This window comes from Acipenser ruthenus, chromosome 34, assembly GCF_902713425.1.
Source record: "Acipenser ruthenus chromosome 34, fAciRut3.2 maternal haplotype, whole genome shotgun sequence".
Lineage (NCBI taxonomy): Eukaryota > Metazoa > Chordata > Actinopteri > Acipenseriformes > Acipenseridae > Acipenser > Acipenser ruthenus.
In genome coordinates, this window is record NC_081222.1 from 4,703,740 (window position 1) to 4,731,495 (window position 27,756).

General features: G+C 42.5%; 1 protein-coding gene across 6 annotated transcripts; it reads left to right on the forward strand.

Moving 5' to 3' along the window:
- The first annotated feature begins 93 nt into the window (after positions 1 to 93).
- LOC117401982 (volume-regulated anion channel subunit LRRC8D-like) lies at positions 94 to 27,725 on the forward strand. Of its 6 annotated transcripts, none has more exons than XR_009310139.1 (6): positions 94 to 464; positions 9,014 to 9,388; positions 11,679 to 12,161; positions 13,891 to 14,141; positions 15,825 to 27,225; positions 27,258 to 27,725. XR_009310139.1 is itself a non-coding variant. In XM_059007027.1 (5 exons), the coding sequence occupies exons 2-5, from the start codon at positions 9,020 to 9,022 to the stop codon at positions 17,233 to 17,235; spliced, it is 2,514 nt and encodes an 837-aa protein (XP_058863010.1). In that variant the 5' UTR covers positions 94 to 464; positions 9,014 to 9,019; the 3' UTR covers positions 17,236 to 27,725. The 6 variants fall into 6 exon arrangements, 1 of the variants encoding a protein (XP_058863010.1); XR_009310140.1 differs by having other exon boundaries at positions 27,354 to 27,725; XR_009310137.1 differs by having other exon boundaries at positions 15,825 to 26,905; positions 26,938 to 27,725.
- The last annotated feature ends 31 nt before the right edge of the window (positions 27,726 to 27,756 follow it).

The following is a 27,756-nucleotide window of genomic DNA, read 5'->3' on the forward strand; positions in this document are numbered from 1 at the left end:
CGCTCTCTTCATTACTTACAGCAGATGGGAGATAAAGGTAATTACAAAAACGGCTTCTTTAATTTAAAAAAAAAAAGACGGGGGGGTCTGGCGGTGGGTAAATAATTGATATTGCAGCTGTGGTTTCGCTAAGATTAGACTTTTCTGCGAATCGAAAAGAATTTAATTAGATTGAACGCCCAGGCATAACGTTGCCGAGGCAACAGGGATGGAAAGTTGAGTCACGTGTGCCCACTTCCAACTCCTTTCCCGATCCAGCAGGAGCCAAGTTAAGGAAAAGAAAGAAAGGGAAAAAAAAACTTTGGAATTAATTTATAGAGAAGGAACGAGCCGGAGCTGTGGAAATACATTCAACACAGACTCCTTTCACGGTCGAAAACCAGCCGGGCGGTCTGTTGTGTTGTGGACGCGGCTTCTCAAGAAGTTTTTGGTCAAAAGTTGTCGGGAAAAACATCTGGAAATAAGTAAGTATTCGTGCAGGTGGATAGTTCCAGTTATTATCCGTGTCACGGTCCGAGCTTGCTAGGTTGAGGGGAGAAGCAGGGTATTTAGATATGTATTAATTTTGTTTTTGTTTATTGTTCAAAACAAAACTTTATAATTATCATTAAATAGTACTGTATTTAAGAACATAAGAAAGTTTACAAACGAGAGGAGGCCATTCAGCCCATCTTGCTCGTTTGGTTTAGTTAAAAAAATGTGCAATGCATTTTATGTATTCGCCCATTTAAAAGTTTATCGTAATGAAATCATATCAAAGTATAATACAGCACAGTGAAAGCGTGGTAAAGCACAGAGAGGTATGGTAAAAGATAAAAAAAAAAAAATAAAAAAAAAAAATGGCCATACTATGGTAAATAACCCTGTAACCAGCGAAAACTGCATAATTATCGTGGCAAACTTTTGTGAGGTCCATTTTTTTTATAGAAAAGTATAATTACATACAGTGAGAAATAAAATGTGTAAATGTGTGCTGCTGAAACATTCAAACTCATAACTTTTTCTTTGATAAACATTTATTAACTAACTTATAAAAAATGGCAGGTTATTGTTTTAAGTCTAATTAAAAACTAGGATTGTGCTTTTAATAGAAAGTAACAAAGAACATAAGAACATAAGAACATAAGAAAGTTTACAAACGAGAGGAGGCCATTCAGTCCATCTTGCTCGTTTGGTTGTTAGTAGCTTATTGATCCCAGAATCTCATCAAGCAGCTTCTTGAAGGATCCCAGGGTGTCAGCTTCAACAACATTACTGGGGAGTTGGTTCCAGACCCTCACAATTCTCTGTGTAAAAAAGTGCCTCCTATTTTCTGTTCTTAATGCCCCTTTATCTAATCTCCATTTATGACCCCTGGTCCTTTTTTCTTTTTTCAAGTCAAAGAAGTGCCCCGGGTTGACATTGTCTATACCTTTTAGGATTTTGAATGTTTGAATCAGATCGCCGCGTAGTCTTCTTTGTTCAAGACTGAATAGATTCAATTCTTTTAGCACACTAGAGGGTCCATATATATATATAATATATATATATGACGGTGATGATGTTTCCCGTCGATGACGACGCATGAGTTTTGTCAGCAACTCTTGCTGAATAAATTTGTTTGTGTGCTCCTTCATGAGAAATAAGGCCAATCCTTGATCTGCAGATGCGGCCACAGGTGCTGCAGGTTGATGGAATTACTGAAATGGCCTTTCTCCTCTCACTCTTTTCCTTCCTTGTTTGCTCGTTTCATTTCAAGGTTTTGGATGGCTAAATGACAATGCTGCCTCCAGCTGTCCCTGTCCTATTGCACAGTCGTCTGCGAACAGCAAGTCCCTAACCACTAGTTCCACAACATTTATGTGGGCCTGCAGACATCTCAGATTGAACAGCCCTCCGTCTTATTATTTATTTCTTAGCAGACGCCCTTATCCAGGGCGACTTACAATTGTTACAAGATATCACATTATACATTATTTCACATTATTCTTGCATACAATTCCCCATTTATACAGTTGGGTTTTTACTGGAGCAATCTAGGTAAAGTACCTTGCTCAAGGGTACAGCAGCAGTGTCCCCCACTGGGGATTGAACCCACAACCCTCCGGTCAAGAGTCCAGAGCCCTAACCACTACGCCACACTGCTACCCGTCTGTGCGAGACTGAATGTGGACGTCCTGATCTGTATCATAAAAGGTACACTAGAGGGTCCATATATACAGCCTGTTCCAATGGTTCACCACCCTTTCCATGAAAAAGCTCCTTCTCCCCTCGGTTCTGAATATGCCCCCCTTCAGCTTCCATCCGTGGCCCCTGGTTCTGCTCTCTGTCACCTGTGAAAAATAATTTTCAGCAGTTGCAGTAGTCTCCACTTATAGGAACACCTCCAAGAGAACACTTCGCCTAAGGGAACACCCTTGTAGTGAAACAGATTTTTCCCATTGTAAATGCCCCGGCTAAAGGAACAGGAACTTTGCATAAAAGAACACCTTCTTGGCACCGATAGCGATTCCTACCCAACAGGTGCAGTACTGTTTTGTAACCTGATAACTCCTCATCAAACTTAAACTGAAATGGTTTATTCAGTCTTTTTGAAAGTGGCTTGTCATCGCGAGAGTGTCTTGAGGCACACTGATTTGGTTTATTAACTCTTTCCAGGATTCAGATATTCCCATGTCAGTTTTCCACATTGACTATGGCAGGGGTACTTTACTTTATTTTAGTGAAAGTCGAGAATTGGTTACAGCAAGGTCAAGGTCCGGACCACATTTTCACTCCCATCTCCATACCGACAAACAAACACAGAGCTACACAAATATCATTTTTACACATGTAGTTGGTTTGAGTTCTTCACTGGGTTTAAAGGAGTTTTTGGGGGAATCAAAACTCTGTCTCATTTTTACTCTTTTACCTTCTTTACTGACTTGTTACTGCATGAGTTATTTCCCTGCCATAACCACAGAATTGTATAACTAGTGTATTCTTATGTGTCTGTGTTAGCAGAGCCAAACATTGTGTTTCACCATTGCAAAAACAAAGCAAATTATAGCAAACAAAACTGAAGCACAAGAAACTGAACTGAAATCACTGTGCTTTCTCTTTCAAGTGAATTAAAAATAAAAAAACACCTGACAAATAATAACAAATACAGTAATTTTACATTCAATACATTTATAATCGGCTAATAATCACAGTAGTGGGACAAGTGGCAGGTCCTCAAGGGCCTGGAGTTACAGGTGAGCTCAGCTAGAGCAATACAGAGATGCAAAGAGTTGCATGAGTCAGAAGAGAACGCTGGTATAATATTAATAATGTTCTGATATTAGTATTAATAATGTCCTGGAGAACGATGTACCACTTTCTAACACTACACCGGCCATTGTTTTCTTGGTCTTTGTGAAGTGCGATTTTCTGAACCCTTAAGGTATGAAAATGGTATCTTAATTGTGTTTTCAAAAGAATTACTAGACGGTTGTTTTGTAGGGATATGTTGACGCTTACTAAACAAGCCACAGCAGCCAATCCACAGAGTTTCACTTCATTTGAGCTGCTAGTACTGTTGACTTGTACATTTTGTTTCATTCATGTAAAATTCCTGGTTAACGACCCAACAGCAAAATGAAATCACAGTGTTACCCACGCACAGAACTGCTTACAACGTAAAAGGCAATGCAACTTAGCAAAAGATTTAAAAAAAACAACAACACAGTTTCCAGAATTCAAAGTCAGTCTCAAAATTGCAGAATATAGTGCTCGATAAACCATTTCCACAGTTTTTCTGGCGTTTTCCGGTGTTTATTGACTGTCCATCAATTTCATTTTTTTTGTATCGGGGGTGTTTTATCGGTTAAAACCGAAAATCAGAAGCCCTAAATATATATATATAGTGGTGAACCTCGGTTCCTGCAGCAGGGGGTTCTCCAATCTTGTTTTAGATTATTTATTTTATTTGTTGTTTGCTGTGTAGTTTGTGGTGTAACTCCCCTTGGCTCTAGACCTCTAGTTTAAACTGCCTGATTACTCTGTTAACTGTCTCCCCCAGTGCACTGGATCCCCTCCTGTTCAGGTGCAGCCCGTCCCACCTCTACAGGCCACGGCCCGTCGAAGGTTCCTCAGTGCCTCATAACCCTGGGCCCCTCTTGCTTTCACAAGGTTTTTAGCCACGTGTTAAAACTTCTAATCATCGCTTGTCTTCTTGGCCCTGCACGTGGCACCGGTAGTATTTCCGAGAAGACTACCATAGAGGCTCTACTTTTAATCCTTTGCCCAGCTCTATACATTTATTTTGCAAAGCCTCCTGACTCTCTTTCCTTATGTAATTTGTTCCCATGTGAACCACGACAACTGGATCCTCCCCAGCCCAGGCCAAGAGCCTGTCCACCTGTGTCGTGATATCGTGCACCCGGGGACCGGGTAGGCAGTGCACCATTCATGACTCCGGATCACAGCTGCACACCTGACTTCCACCTGTGTCGTGATATCGTGCACCCGGGCACCGTGTAGGCAGTGCACCATTCACGACTCCGGATCACAGCTGCACACCTGACTTCCACCTGTGTCGTGATATCGTGCATTCGGGCACCGCGTAGGCAGTGCACCATTCACGACTCCGGATCACAGCTGCACACCTGACTTCCACCTGTGTCGTGATATCGTGCACCCGGGCACCGCGTAGGCAGTGCACCATTCACGACTCCGGATCACAGCTGCACACCTGACTTCCACCTGTGTCGTGATATCGTGCACCCGGGGACCGGGTAGGCAGTGCACCATTCATGACTCCGGATCACAGCTGCACACCTGACTTCCACCTGTGTCGTGATATCGTGCACCCGGGCACCGCGTAGGCAGTGCACCATTCACGACTCCGGATCACAGCTGCACACCTGACTTCCACCTGTGTCGTGATATCGTGCACCCGGGCACCGCGTAGGCAGTGCACCATTCACGACTCCGGATCACAGCTGCACACCTGACTTCCACCTGTGTCGTGATATCGTGCACCCGGGGACCGGGTAGGCAGTGCACCATTCATGACTCCGGATCACAGCTGCACACCTGACTTCCACCTGTGTCGTGATATCGTGCACCCGGGCACCGCGTAGGCAGTGCACCATTCACTACTCCGGATCACAGCTGCACACCTGACTTCCACCTGTGTCGTGATATCGTGCATTCGGGCACCGCGTAGGCAGTGCACCATTCACGACTCCGGATCACAGCTGCACACCTGACTTCCACCTGTGTCGTGATATCGTGCACCCGGGCACCGCGTAGGCAGTGCACCATTCACGACTCCGGATCACAGCTGCACACCTGACTTCCACCTGTGTCGTGATATCGTGCACCCGGGCACCGCGTAGGCAGTGCACCATTCACAGCTTAGGATCACAGCTGCACACCTGACTAGGGAGCAAACACTCCGCTCTGCAGTGGCTGTTTTGGGAGAGGGTGCACTTCTATTCCCTCCCACTGTAACCCAGTCCCTACCAGGTACTGACTGTTGTTCACACCCCCTCCTCTATTTGAGTGCACATCTCTCTAAAAGACTGTTCTATAAAATCTTCTGCGTCTGTCATGCTGTGCAGTCCAGCCAGCCTTGCCTCAAGGCCTGCCACCCTAGCCTCAAGGTCAGAGACCAGCTGGCATCGTTCACAGGTGTATTCCCCCTGGATAGTGTTATCCACATTCTGCAAACCTGGCACTGCATTTAAGAACATAAGAAAGTTTACAAACAAGAGGAGGCCATTCGACCCATCTTGCTCGTTTAGTTGTCAGTAGCTTATTGATCCCAGAATCTCATCAAGCAGCTTCTTGAAGGATCCCAGGGTTTCACCTTGTGGCAAAGTGGTGAGTGGATACAGGTGAGTGTAGTGCAGGTACGAATCACATGGACAATTACTAACAGGTGCAAGGGTGTTTATTGATAAATTACAATGTCCAGAGCCTTAATGCAAACACCTGTAAATAATAATGATGGAGTGATACGGCGTGTATCACTCAGTATTTGTAAAGCCCTGGGTTTGACCCGCAACCAAAAAGTCCAGTTTTACACACCAACACAAATAAGTGCAAGTTGTGTATTACAGTTCTCCATGAAATGCAGGGGTGAAAGTGAAGTCCGGGTTTATGCTGGCTTCTGCTACAGCTCCGGATCGTGTTATAGGAAGTCTAGTTTAAAACAAACAGACAGTTATAACAAACACTAACAGACAGAACAAACTCATGGTTTACAGTACGGTAACACAGGTTCCTTGTAGGTTGTCTCTAATCATTTTACCAAGGAACAGATCACGTCAGCAATGACCCCTATTTATATCCTCGCTCATGACCCCTAGTTTAACGAGCGCATCCACTCCTCCAATCCTCAGATGCCACACCGTTTAACGTCTGGGTCATTGAGTTTGGATACCGTAGCTGCACCCCTTTCCTAAATGACCAACTTCCACCTACCCTCAGAATAAATTGTCATGCAATTTAGTTAAGGGTACTCTGTTCCCGTTACACAGTGCCCTCACAGGTCGAGAGGGAGATCTAACACCAAGGACCATTCGATCTCTGTCACACAGCTTCAACAACATTACTGGGGAGTTGGTTCCAGACTCCCACAATTCTATGTGTAAAATAAAAAAGTGCCTCCTATTTTCTGTTTTGAATGCCCCTTTACCTAATCTCCATTTGTGATCCCTGGTTCGTTTTTTCAGGTCAAAAAAGTCCCTTGGGTCGACATTGTCAATACCTTTTAGAATTCTGAATGCTTGAATCAGATCGCCCCTTTTATTGCCTGCGTGCAGTACCTTACACTTTTCTCTATTAAATATCATTTGCCATGTGTCTGCCCAGTTCTGAATGCTGTCTAGATCATTTTGAATGACCTTTGCTGCTGCAACGATGTTTGCCACTCCTATTTTTGTGTTGTCCTATTTTAACAAGTTTGCTTACTATACTAGAATCTAAATCATTAATGTAGAGAAAGGAAGAGCAGAAGACCTAATACTGATCCCTGTGCTACACCACTGGTTACCTCGCTCCATTTTGAGGTTTCTCCTCTAATCAGTACTTTCTGTTTTCTACATGTTAACCACTCCCTAATCCATGTGCATGCATTTCCTTGAATCCCTACTGCATTCAGTTTGAGAATTAATCTTTTATGCAGGACTTTGTCAAAAGCTTTCTGAATATCTAAATAAACCATGTCATATGCTTTGCAATTATCCATTGTCCTTTTTTTTTTTTTTTTTGCATCCTCAAAAAAATCAAGCAGGTTAGTTAGACACGATCTCCCTTTCCTAAAACCATGCTGACTGTCTCCCAGGACACTTTTACCATATAGGTAATTTTCCATTTTGGATCTTATTATAGTTTACATATAATAGAAGTCAGGCTTATTGGTCTGTAGTTACCTGGTTTGGTTTTGTCTCCCTTTTTGTGGATCGGTATTATGTTTGCAATTCTCCAGTCTGTCAATACAACCCCTGTGTCAAGAGACAGTTGCATGATCTTGGTTAGCAGTTTGTAAATAACTTCTTTCATTTCTTTGAGTACTATTGGGAGGATCTCATCCGGCCCAGGGGATTTGTTTATTTTAAGCCTCTATATACGTTTGTGTTTGTTTCCAAGGGTGAGTTTTACTGTTGTAATTACTTATCAGTTAAAATGTGACAGTAGTTTAATATTACCCTATAGTATAACTTATAACTTGTTTTATTGCTTTGTGTTAGCTTGGGGCTGCTGCTGCTGGGACTACTGTTTTGTGTTGCTCACATTTGCACGGTAGACTGTATTTTTTTACAGACAAAAGCTTATATTTAACATGAAGTGTAGCAATTACAATTGATGCAAAAGGTAGACTATGCACACAAGCCAATCTCTGGCTAATTAAATAAGTATACTTAGTAATGAAATGAAAATAGACTTTGCTTTTATCTTTTGGTGGCGGTAGACCTGTTCCTCCTCCTCCTCCTCCTCCTCCCTCTCGCTCGGTCTGGTTCTCTGGTGCAAATTGATTTAAACTAATTGGGGTTTTGTCGCTTGTGTTCTGGGTTTTTGTTGTAGGGAAAAAGTGGACAGAGATTAACCATGCAATGAAAGAGTTACGCAGAGTCCTGTAAAAGCATAATAGTGGGGAATTAAGTCGCTGTCCCACTTTAGATAATAAGTTACTCCAATGGGAGGTTATGGGTTATTGTTTTCTTCATATGTAAAACATGTACATTATAAAAGTAAGTGCATGAACACCTGTAAATATTATAAATAAAATAAGCCTCCCTGTGACGGGGTGCCCACCCCTTGTGGATATTAATTTTATTTATGTATGTGTTTTCATTTGTATTATTATTATTATTATATTAAATTGTATTTGTGTGCGGATGGACGAAAGCCATCTGACATTATTATTTATTATTTTAGACTGGTGAAAAGCCGGTCTTATAAAATGCAGTTGACATGGATGGGGTTAAATCCCCATCCCGAGAAGCTTGTGGGACTGTGGCTGGAGCCACAGAATAAAAGACCCACTCCAGTCTCATTGAGGGAGGAGAGTTAAGAGGAGTTAAGAGCGAGATCGAATGCTACCAGTAAGTGAACCAAGGTACTTGTTTTATAAAAAGGTAATTTGTTAGTGTTTTATTTTGTTTTGGCCAATGTGCCCATTTCTTTTGTGTATTTTGTTTTGATCATCTGTGTGTTGCACTGCTTCCTGGACACTGACATCACATACCACGCCACTCAAGCCATCCTTTATGACATTCCCCTTGCGATTTATGTTTGGACAATACGTTATTGATAACCCTAGATATATCAAAGGTCAGAACAGTCATACCCTAGAGAGACTTTGTTACAACATAGATATAGAGAGAGTGATAGGGATACTGTATATACATACATACATACAGAGAGGTATGGTAAAGCATATTAAACAAACCATGGTAAACTATGGTGAATGCATTGAATAACCGGGGGGGGGGGCTTCCCTTGTGACTAAACTTCTTTCTTTCTTTCTCTCTCTCTCTCTCTCTCTCTCTCTCTCTCGGAGGGAGGCATGTTCACGCTGTCGGAGCTGGCCTCTCTGAGCGAGACCCACACCACGCACCGGATCCTGAAGCCCTGGTGGGACGTGTTCATGGAGTACCTCGTCTTCGCCATGCTCATGGTCTCCATCTTCTCTGGGACGCTGCTCATCTCCAATGAGCAGGTCGTGTGTCTGCCCATGGACCAGACTGACCCTGCTAACGACAGCAGCACCCCCAACCCAACCGCTACCCCACACACTACCCCAGACACCCCTACCCCAACCCCTACCCCAGACACCAACCCTCCTAAAAACACAGCCGATCCTCTGTCTCCTCCCGTTAAGGAAAGGGGTCGCCCCACCAACCTGGACTACCAGCAGTACGTTTACATCAGCCAGGTGAGTCTTATACCCCTTTCCACTGCCATATCCAAGCCAGGAGATCCCCAGGCCCCAGGCCCTCATGGTGTGGGTGGTTTTCCGCTGGCTATTTGTCAAGCCGAGTGAGAACCAAACCGTGAAACTCTGGCTCGCAACACATCTGAATCTGGATCGGAGCCGAGCAGGGGCAAGGGCGGGGCTAATAATTTTCATCAGTCAGTACACTCAAGACAGACGAACAACATGGCATCATTCTGTTACAATAAGAGGTGCCCTATACATGATGGATTAACCTAATAGAAATCTCAATATAAATCTTCCAGTCAAAATGTTTGTCATTTCATTTGTGAGTTTATTAAGTTTATTTTAGTGTTTCTGAATTGTGAAGTGCAATGGGATGCCTTGGCATGAAGAGAGCTATATAAGAGTACATTTGTGTTGTACTGGTTTCTGTTGTACAGGGCTTTCATTTAATGTGTGTTCTAGGTGTTTGGGGGCTGCCTCTAATCAAGTTGAGAGTGTGTTTCTCAAGCGCACTCTTTGCTGTGTCAGGCTCCGTCATACAAAGAATACAAGAAAAAAGTACACTGAACAGTTAGAAACATATTATCAGGCATTAAATCTAAATAAAAAAACAGACGAAAACCTGATATTAACGTAACGTACTTAATCTGTTTATATAGAAACTGCTGTGGTTTAAACGTTTCAAATGCTTTGTCATTGTCTGAGTGTGAGATCAACAATGAATTATAAATAAGTGTAGCTGCTGCTAATTGGTTCCAGTGGGGACATGACTTCCAATCAGCATTCACAGTGCCTCGCATAGGCGTAATTTACACGGGGACACGGAGGATATGCCCCCCTCATTTTTTTAAAGATGGGAAATGTCCCCCTCACATTGCAGGAGTGCTAAAACTTTTATTTCATGATAATGTATTGGTATAATCACTAGTCAGTATAGATGTCAATGGGAAGAAAAATGGGATTGGATCCGGGATCACTGGAGCCGGATCATGAGATGTTTTACTAAGCGGATCCTGGAGCTGCACACACCTTAACTAGGGAAACTGACCGATGAGAAGTGAACATAGGTGGTGCGCAGTTTAAAGACCCCGGCTGACACATTCGTACACAGCCTGAGATCACAGTAATGTTGGGGAAAATGGATGGACAGAGATAGAGGAGGATGCACTACATTGCTTTATCCAAAACACAGGAACATGGTTTGTTTGTAATTCACCATAGCTCGTGTTATTTACTGATGTTATCACACAGAGATTTCTATCTACTTACAGTTTAACTGACTTTTCATTTTAAATTGAAACAGCAAAATGACCTTTGAGCAAATAAATATAGATATCAATAACAACTAAATAGATTGCCACTTTTTACACAATTATTATACCAAATTAATGACGATATATTACTGATTCTAAATTATTTTGTGTGTTTAAATACATCACACAGACTCTCGCGTCGCTATTTATCAATGTTCCAAAAACTCTCTCTTGGTCACATTTTACTAAACATTTTTAAACTAATAAATAAACAATTACCATAACAAGCATTATCGTATTCATCATAATAAAGATGAGTTCTAACCTGTAAACAGGAACACGTTTAACGTTTGAAACTCGTCGTCTGGAGCTTGGTGTTATTTACATTATCGTCGAAACGCTGCGGTTTGAGTTTCAAGCTACATCTTCCTATTTTAAGTGGATGGAAACTGAAAATACGTTTTAAAAACACCCTTTTATTATACCAATACAATACTAGCATCATTGATAGCAAAACTGTATTTATCTTAAGTATTTCAATTGTGGGGAAGCCTCAACGCTTCTAGAAATATATTTCAAGGGCAATTCTCATCCCTCTCATTAAATCTGCATTATGCCACACTCGCTCTTGTGCTCAACGCTGCCTCAGGGGCTGGTTAAAGGGATCTGATCCTGGATCCAGGCTCTGATCTGAGTGGAGCTTCAGTGCTCTTCAAAGACTGAAATCATCATGGCTTCATAATTCCATGACTCGGAAGCGACTGAATAACATAGCTTTTTGCGACACTCATCATTCATGACAACGTTGTGCCAACAATTTATTGTTTTTGAATAATTGCCGCAGGAATGTCTTTGGATCTTTTAATTAGATATACAAGGGATTCAATGCTTTGTTATACTTGTTTGTAACATATTTTATTATTTTCAGATAGAATAATCTTCATGCATGCCCCAGCTTCAGAAACTGTCCCCCCCCCCACTTTTGAAACCAAAGTTATGCCACTGGTGCCTCGTGTTGCGTTGCATTGCAGGTGTGCTACCACATGGCGCTGCCCTGGTACTCCCGCTACTTCCCTTACATGGCCCTGATCCACTCGCTCATCCTGTTGGTCAGCAGCAACTTCTGGTTCAAGTTCCCCAAGACGTCCTCCAAGGTGGAGCACTTCATCGGCATCCTGGGAAAGTGCTTCGAGTCGCCCTGGACCTCCAAGGCTCTCTCCGAGACTGCCTGCGAGGACTCCTCCGAGACCAGCGGGGGCGCCAGGCATCGCTTCTCCACCTCCTCCACTACAAGGGGCCGGTCGAGTGAGGAGTGGAGCCCCGGGACCCCACTCCTGGCCAGGGCTGGCTCTTTCCCCTCTAACCTGGGCTCCCCTCCCCAGGAGAGCCCCGTGCCGGCAGTTCCCTCCTCCACAGCGATCCTGGACAGGAAGGACGGCGAGCAGGCCAAGGCACTCTTCGAGAAGGTGCGCAAGTTCAGGCAGCACACTGAGGACACAGACCACGTGTATAGGGTGAGGAGAGGCTCTGCTTTAATGTCATTTACATTGCATTCATGCAGACCATGTGTACAGAGTGAGGAGAGGCTCTGCTTTAATGTCATTTACATTGCATTCATGCAGACCACGTGTACAGAGTGAGGAGAGGCTATGCTTTAATGTCATTTACATTGCATTCATGCAGACCACGTGTACAGAGTGAGGAGAGGCTCTGCTTTAATGTCATTTACATTGCATTCATGCAGACCACGTGTATAGGGTGAGGAGAGGCTCTGCTTTAATGTCATTTACATTGCATTCATGCAGACCACGTGTACAGAGTGAGGAGAGGCTCTGCTTTAATGTCATTTACATTACATTCATGCAGACCACGTGTATAGGGTGAGGAGAGGCTCTGCTTTAATGTCATTTACATTGCATTCATGCAGACCACGTGTACAGAGTGAGGAGAGGCTCTGCTTTAATGTCATTTACATTGCATTCATGCAGACCACGTGTATAGGGTGAGGAGAGGCTCTGCTTTAATGTCATTTACATTGCATTCATGCAGACCATGTGTACAGAGTGAGGAGAGGCTCTGCTTTACTGTCATTTACATTGATTCATTCATATTTATTAGATGTACAGACTTCAAGCTGAAACATTTGTTGCTCTAAACACAACTACATTGAAAGATCATTTGTTTCAAAGTCTATTTTTAATGAATAAAGTCAAGTTTGATATTCCGGAAATCACTCTGGACTTGTGATTTCATCCCTTATAAAAGCATAGTGTAATAAAGTATAATAAAGCATAAGTAAGCATTGTAAAGCCCAAAGAAGTATGGTAAAACATATTAAGGAGTTGTGACAGGGTACTCGTGAGACATGGGAGTTGGAGTTGAAACGCCGGCACCGACATGCAGGATTTATTAACACACAAAAAGTAAACAAGCGGGTCATGTGACGGTACCAGCGATGGTAACGCCCAGAGGACACATACAGCAGGCTGTACAAAAGGCAAAATAAACACAGTACAAAAACTACAAATAAAAGGTGCCACATAGGGTGAGCGCTAGCCTTACTAAACGAGGCATCCCGCTCCAGGAACTGGCTACACTACGTAACCCTCGCTATACATTACCTGGGATTAATATTCCCTAGACGAATCTACTTATGAGCCGGTATTCTTACGCCGATTCCTGCTTCTTCATACGGTCTTGGCTGGGCACTGCCTTCACAAGTACCGTGTTGCAGTTTAAGGGTTGCGTAGCTGTAGTTCCTGCAGAGTGAACGCTGTCCTCCTGAGTGTACGCAGCGCCCCTCTGTGTAGCATGGTGGTGCAGTCGCCCAGAACGATCCCCACTCGATGTTTTTATGTTGACAGACACTCAGTCGAGACCCACCCACCTGCAGGTCAAAGACCGACACAGACAATCACTCGCCCTTCCTCTCAACCAAACCTAGCAGGCAGCAAGTCTCAATTGAGCGCCCGTCTGTCATTCAGTCAAACATGGCAATTCCAAAAAGGCACACACAATAAATCCATTTCCACATATAAATTACACCAACACTAATTTCCTCATGTGCAGGGCAATCGCCCTGCTACAGGGCTAATGCCCTCTAGAGTTCTATTGCTTAAGCGAGCAAGTGGTGTAGCAACACAGTTCAAAAAGCTAACTTGATTAAATACATTTATAAATGACTGTGATATTTCCTGGCTGTACCAAGCAGCTGTTTTAAATCTGGAGTCCTCTGTTCTCCAGGTGTACGTGTGCCAGACCGTGTTCAAGGTGTTCAAGTTCCTGCTCATTGTGGGCTACACCTCCTCGTTCGTGGACTCCATCTCCTTCGAGCACGTGTGCCAGCCGCAGATCCGCTTCCTGACGGGATACAGCCGCTTCTTCTGCACACACAGCATGGCGTTCATGCTGCACAAGCTGCTGCTCAGCTACGTGCTGCTGGTCAGTGTGTACGGGCTCATCGGGGTCTACACCCTCTTCTGGATCTTCTGCAGGTCTCTCTCTTTGCTTTGATTGTAGTCTTAGCGTGGGTGACAAGGGAGTGGTGCAGGTGGTTCATTCGACACCAAATGACAACATGTTTTGGATCTTCCCCACCTCACTGTCTCGCCACGACCACCAGTAGGGAACACACCACGATTAACAGGCATTCAGAACAGGGTTGGAACAAAGACCAGGAGGCCCTCCAGGACCATGCTTGCCCCCACCCCCTCCCTGCTTTAAGAGGTTTGACTTCTCAAACATTATAGGCCATAACTTTAAAAAAATGAGAGCTTGGAGCTAAAAACACTCCCAGATACTTCCGTATGCGATATCAACAGTTGGAGACAGTGAGGTGGAGATTCATTCACACAATTGATTCATTCGGCGCGGAATGACCCAGATTCAACAGTTAATCAATTCAACGTTTATCGATTGCCGTGGCTTTTATTTTGCCAGCCTGAAATAAACATTTATTGGCTGATTGATTGACTGAAACTCTGTTTACTGTGCTGTGCTGTATGTTGGCTCATTGAGGACATGGAAACAAATACAAATAAAATGTTCTCATGTCCAGATCCTGAGATCATTTATCTCGGGACCTCCACACAACACATTTTTATTTATGTTTTTCCACTATCCTTAACCCATTAAGAACCTAATTAATTTCTTTGAAAAATAAAAATTCATTTTTTTCAGAACACAAGCTGTATTTATGTAATTTTAAACATGATTTAGACTAAACCTTTGTGGTTAACAAACTTAGAGTAAGTTATCATGGTAATCTAGTTAAAACGAACATTAAAACAACATGTAGATAGATGCCAGTTAAGAAAGCACCAAAAAATTACAAAGTTGTCTCCTCAAATTAGGACAGTGGCACTTAATGGGTTAATGAGCCACAGTAGTGCTGTGCTATACAGTACCATGCTTTTACTGTGGGCTTCATAAGCCACTATGTACTGTTACAAGCACATGTGTTTCTAATTCAGCTTTCTGTAAATCCTACAACTGTTCTGCCAAAGGAGTCTTCATTTTCATCCAGGTGAGCTGTCACAATTTACCAAGCTGTATTGTGTGTTGTGTGTATTGCTTTGCATTGCGTTGTGTTCCTCGTGTTGTGTGCAGGTCTCAGAGGAAGAACTGATTGTATGTTGTGTGTGTTGCACTGTATTGTGTACCTTGTGTGCAGATACCAGGGGGCGCACTGTACTGTGAGTGTGTTGTGTTGTGCAGATACCAGGGGGTGCACTGTACTGTGAGTAGTTTGTGTTGTTTTGTGTACCTTGTGTGCAGATACCAGGGAGCACACTATACTGTGAGTGGTTTGTGTTGTGCAGATACCAGGGCGTGCACTGTACTGTGAGCAGTTTGTGTTGTGTTGTGCAGATACCAGGGGGTGCACTGTACTGTGAGTAGTTTGTGTTGTGTTGTGCAGATACCAGGGGGTGCACTGTACTGTGAGTAGTTTGTATTGTGTTGTGCAGATACCAGTGGGTGCACTGTACTGTGAGTAGTTTGTGTTGTGTTGTGTTGTGCAGATACCAGTGGGTGCACTGTACTGTGAGTAGTTTGTGTTGTGTTGTGTACCGTGTGTGCAGGTACCAGGGGGTGCACTGTACTGTGAGTAGTTTGTGTTGTGTTTTGCTGCATCATGTTTTTCACCCTTGCTTCACTGCTTTGTGTGTGTGTTGCAGGTCCCTGCGGCAGTACTCCTTTGAGAAGGTGCGGGAGGAGAGCAGCATCAGGGACGTGCCGGACGTCAGGAACGACTTTGCCTTCCTGCTGCACATGGCGGACCAGTACGACCAGCTCTACTCCAAGCGCTTTGCCGTCTTCCTCTCGGAGGTGAGTGAGCACCGACTGCTGGAGGAGAACCTCAACCACGAGTGGGGCTACGACAAGCTGCGGCAGCACATGAGCCGGGACGCGCTGGGTAGAGCCGAGCTGCGCCTCTCCACGCTCTCGGGCATCCCCAAGGCAGTCTTCGAGATGTCAGACCTCCAGGTCCTGAAGCTGGAGCTGATCCCGGAAGCCAGGCTGCCCGCCAAGCTGTCCCAGATGAGCTCCCTGTGCGAGCTGCACCTCTGCCACTGCCCAGCCAAGGTGGAGCCCCTGGCCTTCAGCTTCCTCCGGGACAGGCTCCGCTCCCTCCATGTCAGGTTCACTGACGTAGGAGAAATCCCACCCTGGGTCTACTCCCTGAGGGCCCTGGAGGAGCTGAGCCTGACCGGGAACCTGAGCTCCGACAACAACAGGGCCATCGGGCTGGAGTCCCTGAGGGAGCTGCGCAGCCTCAAGAGTCTAAGCCTGAAGAGCAACCTGACCAAGATCCCCTCCGGGCTGGTGGAGGTAGCGGGGCACCTGACACGGCTGTCGGTCCGGAACGACGGCACGCGGCTCCTGGTCCTCAACAATCTGAAGCGGGCCGGGAACCTGTCAGAGCTGGAGCTCCTGCAGTGCCAGCTGGAGAGGATTCCCCACGCTGTCTTCAGCCTGACCGGCCTGCTCTCACTGGACCTGCGTGGGAACAGCATCCGCAGTGTGGAGGAGGTGGTCAGCCTGCAGCACCTGCGGGGTCTGGCCTGCCTGCGGCTGTGCCACAACCAAATAGCCGCCCTGCCGCCCACCCTCTGCATGGTGAGGAAACTGGAGCAGCTGTGTCTGTCCCACAACCTCCTGCAGAGCCTGCCCCCTGCCCTCTTCACCCTCAAGAAGCTCCGCCACCTAGACCTGGCCTACAACCTCCTGGCCACCCTCCCTGGCGAGATCGGAGAGCTGGAGCTGCTTTCCTTCCTCTCCGTCAGCGGCAACAAGTTGGAGGCCCTGCCCGGTGAGCTGTTCCGTCGCTGCACCAGGCTGAGGACGCTCTGCCTGGCCAATAACAGCTTGACCAGCCTTCCCCCGGAGATCGGGCTTCTGTCCCAGCTCAGCTACCTGGACCTCAGGGGGAACGGTCTGGAGAGGCTGCCCGTGGAGGTGGGCTCCTGTGGGGCCCTGAAGAAGGAAGGGCTCCGCGTGGAGGACCGGCTGTTCAACACTCTACCCTCCGAGGCCAAGGAGCGACTGCAGCTGCTGCTGCGTTCTGATCTCCCCACGTCACTGTGAATCCTGGGACTGGGAGGGGATTTGGTGGCTGTCTGTGACCCTGGTAACGGATCGCGAGATTACATAGCAGGGTAACGGCATGTCCAAACTCTTCGGGGCACAGACTCCAAGCTTCCGGAACCAAGTAATTGTATATTTAGAATTAACAAAAGGTGAAAGTTATAGGCTTGGCTTAATATTTCTATTTCACTTCGAATCTGATTAGAGATTCGATTAGCTGTGTAAAAAATAGCTAAGGAGGGGGTTTCTGGTGGTAGCTGGTGCTGATGCTGATGCTGACATGAGAACGTTCCTGTCAACTCAGAAAAAAATTATAGCAAGAAGAAAATCCTAACCAAATCCTTCGGCGCACATTGGGAGCGTGTGCAACCATCCTGCAGTAGTAGTGCCGGTGTCGTAGGAAATAAGTTGATCGCGCAAGCGCAGAAAGGCAAAAGTAGACAAAAGTAAGGCAGGGCTACAGGTTGATTAAAGGGGAGGTTCACTGCATGGCTTTTTATTTTTATCTGGCTGTTTTATTTACTAGACTGTGTATGTTGGTGCGTGTTCGTGCCACTGTCTTTTCGTATGAACTTTAAAATGTGTGATCGACGGCTGTTTCTATGGTAAACTGTCTTTTTATGTTTCTATAACATCGTTGTCAATCAGATGTAGTTTATGTGTGATCGCGGAGATTTATTTATATATTAAATTATTTTACACGTCAAAATGTTGTCAGTCTTTAATCATAATTAAAATGTTTCAGTAATATAATCTGATGACATGCTGCAGCCATCATATTAGTATGACAAGGTCATATTTTTACATTTTAATATTAGTAAAGCTGTAACTTTAGTACAGTTTAGACGTGGCAAAACGTAGGCCTACACTGAGAGTTAAAAAAAAAATGAATAGTATATACAGTACCTTGATTTGTCTGCATGTCTTAAGCATTAACATTTATTGTTACACATACAATTATGTTTATTTAAAAAAGGTTCTAGGTTTAGGGTTGTGGTTTTTAAATTGGGATAGGGTGAAAATAATTAACCAAAAATTTTTTTAGTAAGGAATTGTGTCATGGGAATTAAAAAAAAATCTCTCATGTTGTTTGCACACAATATACATTAACATAAATGCCATATTCTTCATAAACGTGACAATTGTATTTCTTGCAGTAATATATAGTATTACTAAAGGATAAGATTTGTACTATGTTAAAAAAGGACCCTGTCAAATCCTCTTGATAGGACAAAAACAGAAATGAAAAACGTATGCCATGGTAGATATGATTGCTCGTTATGTCTTACATGGTTGTTGCACTACAGGAATTTACCATTTTTAAAATCATGCTGATCTACAGTAGCCTACATATACTGTATGATCTTTCTTTCTTACAATAGCTATCTTGGTTGGTATTGAACTACATGTATTTACCACGGTTTAGCAAAGACGTTAACACTTTAGTTTTTAACTAATAAATGTACTGTTTCTTCCCAAACTTGTAATTGAAATACATGCACAATGATAACCAGTCTCCTGTTCGTTTTCTGTCCTAATTATACAAAGTACTGTATGTAAAAATAAATGAAACAAAGCACATAATACTAAATAATAATAATACTGTATAAGCAACACTTTTCAAGTACATCATCATCATCGCAGCAGGGAGCTCAATTTTTTCCATGACTGAAACTTAACTTTTGGTCAATCGCTTGCATACCTGCTGTCCATACTGTAGTGCTTCCCAAAACAAAAACACCTCCAGAAATGCAAAATAACATTAATACGTAACACATTTTGCTAGTTAACGTTTGTTACACAAACAGAAATACACAATCAGAAATGTACAATCATACAATTCATTTGAAATTATTTGCTGCTAATATATATTACAGCGATATTCACATTCCCTTATCTAGCGTAATACTGTCGAATATATCCGATCTACATGTTAATGTAAATTATACGTACAAAAGTCATTTTAAATTATGCATTTTTATTAGGCTAATATATCGGATCTAAAGCGATATTCACATCATCTTATCTAGCAGCATACTGCCGAATAAATCAGATCTACTAATTGATATAAATTATACTTACAAAATTAATTTTAAATTATTTATTGTTCATTAATATATTTGATCAACTTATTTCCTGGGCTCGATCTACTTATTTCCTAGCCTAGGCTCGTTTACATTAGAAACAACGGAACCTCCCCTTTAAATTCTAGAGCTTGATCAACTTATTTCCTGGGTGACCGGGAGGAATGTGGGTTTTTGTCAACATTTTAAATGAATATTCTTTCAGCTTGAATTGGCTGGTATTTTACGATACAAGTTCTCGATTTGTTTTGATATTTTTATTCACACATCATAGGTAAATCAACTAGGGATTTCTTGTTTTTTATTTCTTTTTTTTTTTACTAGGGATACAGAATTATTCTTCTGCACATCGCAGTGTGTCCAGTTCAGGCTCCCTCCTGCAGCAAGCTGGTGATAAGAACATAAGAAAGTTTACAAACGAGAGGAGGCCATTCAGCCCATCTTGCTCGTTTGGTTGTTAGTAGCCTATTGATCCCAGAATCTCATCAAGCAGCTTCTTGAAGGATCCCAGGGTGTCAGCTTCAACAACATTACTGGGGAGTTGGTTCCAGACCCTCACAATTCTCTGTGTAAAAAAGTGCCTCCTATTTTCTGTTCTGAATGCCCCTTTATCTAATTTCCATTTGTAACCCCTGGTCCTTGTTTCTTTTTGCAGGTCAAAGAAGTCCCCTGGCTCGACATTGTCTATACCTTTTAGGATTTTGAATGTTTGAATCAGATCGCCGCATAGTCTTCTTTGTTCAAGACTGAATAGATTCAATTCTTTTAGCCTCTCTGCATATGACATGCCTTTTAAACCCGGGATAATTCTGGTTGCTCTTCTTTGCACTCTTTCTAGAGCAGCAATATCCTTTTTGTAACGAGGTGACCAGAACTGAACACAATATTCTAGGTGAGGTCTTACTAATGCATTGTAGTTTTAACATTACTTCCCTTGATTTAAATTCAACACTCCTCACAATATATTCGAGCATTTTGTTGGCCTTTTTTATAGCTTCCCCACATTGTCTAGATGAAGACATTTCTGAGTCAACATAAACTCCTAGGTCTTTTTCATAGTTCCCTTCTTCAATTTCAGTATCTCCCATATGATATTTATAATGCACATTTTTATTGCCTGCATGCAATACTTTACACTTTTCTCTATTAAATTTCGTTTGCCATGTGTCTGCCCAGTTCTGAATGCTGTCTAGATCATTTTAAATGACCTTGCTGCAACAGTGTTTGCCACTCCTCCTGTTTTTGTGTCGTTTGCAAATGTAACAAGTTTGCTTACTATACCAGAATCTAAATCATTAATGTAGATTAGGAATAGCAGAGGACCTAATACTGATCCCTGTGGTACACCACTGGTTACCTCGCTCCATTTTGAGGTTTCTCCTCTAATCAGTACTTTCTGTTTTCTACATGTTAACCACTCCCTAATCCATGTGCATGCATTTCCTTGAATCCCTACTGAGTTCAGTTTGAGAATTAATCTTTTATGCAGGACTTTGTCAAAAGCTTTCTGGAAATCTAAATAAACCATGTTGTATGCTTTGCAATTATCCATTTTCAATGTTGCATCCTCAAAAAAAAGTCAAGCAGGTTAGTTAGACACAATCTCCCTTTCCTAAAACCATGCTGGCTCCCAGGATATTGTTACCATATAGGTAATTTTCCATTTTGGATCTTATTACAGTTTCCATAAGTTTACATATAATAGAAGTCAGGCTTATTGGTCTGTAGTTACCTGGTTCGGTTTTATCTCCCTTTTTGTGGATCGGTATTACGTTTGCTATTTTCCAGTCTGTCGGTACAACCCCTGTGTCAAGAGACTGTTGCATGATCTTGCTTAGCGGGTTTGTAAATAACTTCTTTCATTTCTTTGAGTACTATTGGGAGGATCTCATCTGGCCCAGGGGATTTGTTTATTTTAAGAGCTCCTAGTCCCTTTAACACTTCTGCCTCTGTTATGCTAAAGTTATTTAAAACTGGATAGGAACAGGTTGACATGTCGGGCATGTTGTCCGTGTCCTCCTTTGTAAAAACCTGTGAAAAGTAATCATTTAATATATTTGCTATTTTTTTTTTTCTTCGTCTATGATTTTGCCATTTGTGTCTCATTTAACCTCCTCTTTGAATGTTCTCTTGCTGTTATAATATTGGAAAAACATTTTGGAATTGGTTTTAACCCCCTTAAATATTGATATTGATATTTCTATCTCTCTCTTTGCCTTTCTAACTTCCTTTTTGACTTGTGTTTGCAGTTCCAAGTACTCTTTCTGTGTACTTTGTTTTTTGGTCCCTTTTAAACACTCTGTAAAGTGCCTTTTTTCATTGAATATTTGTTTTAATTGATCTATTAAACCATTTTGGCCATTTTGTTTTAGATTTAGATTTGTCTACTTTTGGGATGTAATTGTTTTGTGCCTCTAGTACTACATTTTTAAAAAACAGCCATCCTTTTTCTGTAGATGTTTTCTCTATTTTACTCCAATCTACTTCTGTTAGTCTCTGTTTCATACCTTTGTAGTTTGCTTTTCTAAAATTGTAAACCTTAGCTTTAGTCATTACTTTTGGGGTTTTAAAAAATACTTCAAATGAGACCATGTTGTGGTCTGAGTTTGCCAGTGGCTCTCTGACCTCTGTTTTAGTTATTCTGTCTTTGTTATTTGAAAAGACAAAAAAATCAAGGCATGCCTCCCCTCTAGTCGGTGCCTTGACAAATTGCGTTAGGAAGCAGAAGCCATTTTATACAGGAGAAGTTGAAATCCCCCATTGTATAACAGATTATTTTGCTCAGCGTCTGAATTTGGCGGTCTATAGCATGCTCCTATTATTATGCCCTTTGAATTTTTGTCCATTGTTCTGACCCATATTGATTCTGCATTGTTTTCTTTGTCCTGATTTAACACCTGGGCTTCAAGACTATTTCTTATGTATAGCGCTACCCCTCCGCCTCTTCTGTCCTGCCTGTCTTTCCTATACAGTGTGTACCTACTAATATTATATTCGTCTCCATCACTCTCAGACAACCAAGTTTCTGTAACACCTATCGCATCGTAGTTACTTGTTAGTGCAGTAGCTTCAAGTTCTAACATTTTGTTTCTGAGACTTCTAGCATTAAGATAAATACATTTAATAGTGGTCTTACCTGAGTTGTTGCCCTTGATTTGATGTAGTCTCCCTTCTGTTTTTTTTTTTTGTTTTCTCCCCCCTTCCTTTCTAGTTTAAATGCTTCTGGACCTCTTCAAGGATCCTTTCTCCAAGTAGATTGGTTCCCTTTCTGTTTAAGTGCAGTCCGTCCCACCTATATAGATAGTCCTTGTTGTAGAATGTGCTCCAATGTTCAAGAAAGGTGAAGCCTTCCTGTGTGCACCACGATTTCAGCCATGCATTTTGATTTTGTATTTCCAGCTGTCCATATGGTCCTTTGCAAGGTGCCGGCAGTATCCCTGAAAACACCACAGTTTTGGTCTTGTCTTTTAATTTCCTTCCTAGCTCTCTGAATTTGTTTTGCAGGGATCTTGGTCTGTATCTTCCAATGTTGTTTGTACCGATGTGGATGACTACTACCGGGTCGTCTCCTGTTCGTTCCAGGAGTCTGTCCACATTCTCAGTGATGTGCTTGACTGAGGCTCCTGGAAGGCAGCACACTGTTGTAGTAAGGGGGTCCAAACTGCGAACTGAACTTGCTGTGTTTCTCAATATGGAGTCCCAACAATCATGACCTCCCTTCTTTTTGCATGAGACATGAGTGGCGTATTGCGGGAACAGAAAGCCAGCAGGAGGGAGTGTGATCTGGATACACTGTGATCCTTGAGATCCACTGAGATTTTCATCTCCTGGCAAACACTCACGAGGAAATGTGGAAAAACGTATTGCCCAGTTGATCACCCATAATGTGTGATTAAAAATGTCAAAAGAGTTGACAATATGTTTGTTGAACATGGGACACAGCAAAGGTACAGTGTTGTGTTTCTTGTAAACCTTGCCGGGTGTTGTAACAAATGTGAACCCTTTGTAATAATGTGGTGTTTTATAATTCTGTACAGTAGCTCTTGAGTTTAATGGGATTTGGTTTTTGTGGTAATGTTCAAGGCTGCTGTTGCTGGAAACGTTGGCAACAATTTAGAAAAGCAAAAAGCATTGACAAATTGATTGAGGGTTTGACACATTCTGTGGGTTTTCTTGTTATTTGCTATTTTGTTCATGCATGCTCTTACTTCTGATCCACCCCTGAAGAATGCTGTGCTCTACGGAGCTCCCAGCCAGGTGTATGAACTCTTCCTGGCACACTAACAGAGCTCCCAGTCAGGTGAATGAACCCTCCCTGGCACACTGACAGAGCGCACAGCTTCCCCTTGGCTCAGTCAATGTGTTGTTTCCAGCAGTCTAAAACAGGATTCCCAGGTTCATCTTTTTAACCAAAATAGCCCCGTCATTAAAGGATCTTACTGTGCATCATACTGGACCATGACATCGTGACCTGCATACCTCACTGCACACTGTCATCAGTCTATTATCACCCCCCTGCACAGACCTCACTGCACACTGTGTCATCAGTCTATTATCACCCCCCTGCACAGACCTCATTGCACACTGTGTCATCAGTCTATTATCACCCCCCTGCACAGACCTCACTGCACACTGTGTCATCAGTCTATTATCACCCCCCTGCACAGACCTCATTGCACACTGTGTCATCAGTCTATTATCACCCCCCTGCACAGACCTCACTGCACACTGTGTCATCAGTCTGTTATCACACCCCCTGCACAGACCTCACTGCACACTGTGTCATCAGTCTATTATCACCCCCCTGCACAGACCTCACTGCACACTGTGTCATCAGTCTGTTATCACACCCCCTGCACAGACCTCACTGCACACTGTGTCATCAGTCTATTATCACCCCCCTGCACAGACCTCATTGCACACTGTGTCATCAGTCTATTATCACCCCCCTGCACAGACCTCACTGCACACTGTGTCATCAGTCTGTTATCACCCCCTTGATAAAAGCAGCACTTCCAGCTCTAGCCCCCCTCCCCCACCCGGCCCTAGCAGGATTAGCATTTCAATGGTCTCCTAGCAGCAGCAGACAGATCTGCAGGCTGGGCAGCTCCGGTGTTTGAGTCAACAGATCTCAAACAAAGAAGCTCCTCCGTGGGGTGCCAAGATGGGAGTCATTGATGTGCTGCAGTGCACTTGAGCACAAGTTCAAATAAAACTAAAGCATGCAGATAGGGACGAGGTGGGCGGCTTTGCATTCAAGTTCAAGCTGTTACAAAAACACGTTTTGGGTTTTTTCAACTGAAAATCGAAGCAGAATCTGTCTAATCCAGCATCGATTGAAACCAAAAAATTGTGCCAGATTACATAGTGTGCTGGATTACAGAGGTACTGCGAAATCTAATACCGTACCCCCCCAAAAAATATATAGCATAAATGACAAACTATTTGAAAAACTCTTATTACAGTACATGCAGTAGAGGTACAGTCCAGGGATACCCAGTAATGCAAGCATTGTATTCATTTTTATTTCTCTTTCTCCATGCAACATATTCGATTTATATATTTAGAAAGAAGAACCACATGACTCTGTGCCGGACTGCACAGTCAGATTCGCATTGGTTTTAAGTAAACAAGACTTACAAATCATGCCGGATTCCAGCCTGTACAGGTTCATGGACGGAGGGAGGATCACTCCATGCCTTTCAATAGGGATTTGGTTGGGACCCCACAATTATGCAGTGTATAGAGGGGCTGGATCAGACAGATTTTACAGTATGTTGTAAGAATGTTTATGGAGCCGAGCTGTATGTCTAACCATTCTTACTCTCTGCGGGGACATTGTTGTAGAAGACTGTACTACAGAATACATGTCGGCAGAACAGCGCTTTTTCTGTGTGACGGATAACACAAGGATTCTATACATTTTTATTTACAGGCACTTAAATGGTGCCGAATAACAAAATGAAGCACTGCTATACGATGTAACTGAATGTTGTTTAGGTGTTGTGTGCTGTGGTGTTAGTATTAAATAACCACTCACACAGTTAACATTATTTTTTATTAGCTGGTACTTAATAGTGGCACCATGATGAAAATATGCAGTATTAAGAGACTTCCAAACCAAACTAATCATGACATCCCAATCTGGTTTAAAATCCAGGAGTTTAAAACTTCTTTTAGCACAGTAAAAATCTTTAGGGAAAAATATCACAGGAAGGTATTTATTATTTACTGTTTAAAATCTTTAAACTAAAACTTGAAAGGGAGAAAATTGTCCCAATGTTGTTTTTACAACTAACCAATAACAAACTGTGCCAACCTGCTGCTGGAGATTGTTGGACTTTTATAACATTGTTGTTGTTTTTACAGATTTTGCAATCAATTGAAAATAATGTTTTAGAGATGTGATTGTCATATAACAGTGACCATCAGAGGCCCCCCCCCCCTCTCTCTCTTCTACCAGCATTCTGAATCACAGAAATCAAACCCAGTGGCCTGTCTGGATCTTACAGTGGAGCAGGGTTTGTTGAATGATCAGGGAATCTATTATGGATTATCATCTGAAAAGTGATCACAGTTGTCATTGAATGGATGTTTCTCACAAGCTATTCAAAGTCTGTTTTGAAGAATTGAATGGGGTTTGCTTTTGCTACATGTTCAAGGTTGCTGTTTGCTGACAGCAGTCTAGAAAAGCATTCATCTATTCCAGCAGAGCATAGATATTTAAATAAGTGTCTCATTTCCACAAACTGCACAAACACAACTGAGATGGCATCGGAAGTTCTCTCTAAAAACATTACAAGCTCTTTGAAAACATTAAATGTTGCACAGATTTAAAATAATAAATCTGACCCAGTGTTTAATAAGTGTTTAAGAGGTGTAATAGGTGTTTATCGTTCGAATTAAAGGTAACAAAGTGAAAAATACCTCTAATAATATCATTTTTATAATGGTTTTATTATGTGTACTTTGCAAACAGCAATAAGCACTTTAAACTCTGTTATAGCAAGGTGCCAGTCTCTTTAAACTGTGTTATAGCAAGGTGCCAGTCTCTTTAAACTCTGTTATAGCAAGGTGCCAGTCTCTTTAAACTCTGTTATAGCAAGGTGCCAGTCTCTTTGAACTGTGTTATAGCAAGGTGCCAGTCTCTTTGAACTCCGTTATAGCAAGGTGCCAGTCTCTTTAAACTCTGTTATAGCAAGGTGCCAATCTCTTTAAACTCTGTTATAGCAAGGTGCCAGTCTCTTTGAACTGTGTTATAGCAAGGTGCCAGTCTCTTTAAACTCTGTTATAGCAAGGTGCCAATCTCTTTAAACTCTGTTATAGCAAGGTGCCAGTCTCTTTGAACTGTGTTATAGCAAGGTGCCAGTCTCTTTAAACTCTGTTATAGCAAGGTGCCAGTCTCTTTAAACTCTGTTATAGCAAGGTGCCAGTCTCTTTAAACTCTGTTATAGCAAGGTGCCAGTCTCTTTGAACTGTGTTATAGCAAGGTGCCAGTCTCTTTAAACTCTGTTATAGCAAGGTGCCAATCTCTTTAAACACTGTTATAGCAAGGTGCCAGTCTCTTTGAACTGTGTTATAGCAAGGTGCCAGTCTCTTTAAACTCTGTTATAGCAAGGTGCCAGTCTCTTTAAACTCTGTTATAGCAAGGTGCCAGTCTCTTTAAACTCTGTTATAGCAAGGTGCCAGTCTCTTTGAACTGTGTTATAGCAAGGTGCCAGTCTCTTTGAACTCCGTTATAGCAAGGTGCCAGTCTCTTTGAACTGTGTTATAGCAAGGTGCCAGTCTCTTTAAACTCTGTTATAGCAAGGTGCCAGTCTCTTTAAACTGTGTTATAGCAAGGTGCCAGTCTCTTTGAACTGTGTTATAGCAAGGTGCCAGTCTCTTTAAACTCTGTTATAGCAAGGTGCCAATCTCTTTAAACTATGTTATAGCAAGGTGCCAGTCTCATTGAACTGTGTTATAGCAAGGTGCCAGTCTCTTTAAACTCTGTTATAGCAAGGTGCCAATCTCTTTAAACTCTGTTATAGCAAGGTGCCAGTCTCTTTGAACTGTGTTATAGCAAGGTGCCAGTCTCTTTGAACTGTCTAACTGTCCACTAATGTAGGACGGTGGCGTCTAATCTACAGTATGGCCAAAAGTTTAGCATCCCCCCTTATAGACTTAACACATTTTCCTTCATAAAGTCAAATGAAACCTGCTGAATAATGTTACGTTAACATATTGAATTACATACCACTTTGTAGTTTTCAATACTTAATGAAAAGCTGACAGAAATTGAAAAATATTACATTTCAAAATCTAACATGACATACTGTACTACTATTATGGCTTCTGGTAGATTTGTGCAATATAATTTTGTCATTTCTTTGATTACATGATGTTAAATAAAATATCTAAATTATGTTCATGTAGTTTTTTTTTCTGTCTCAATCCT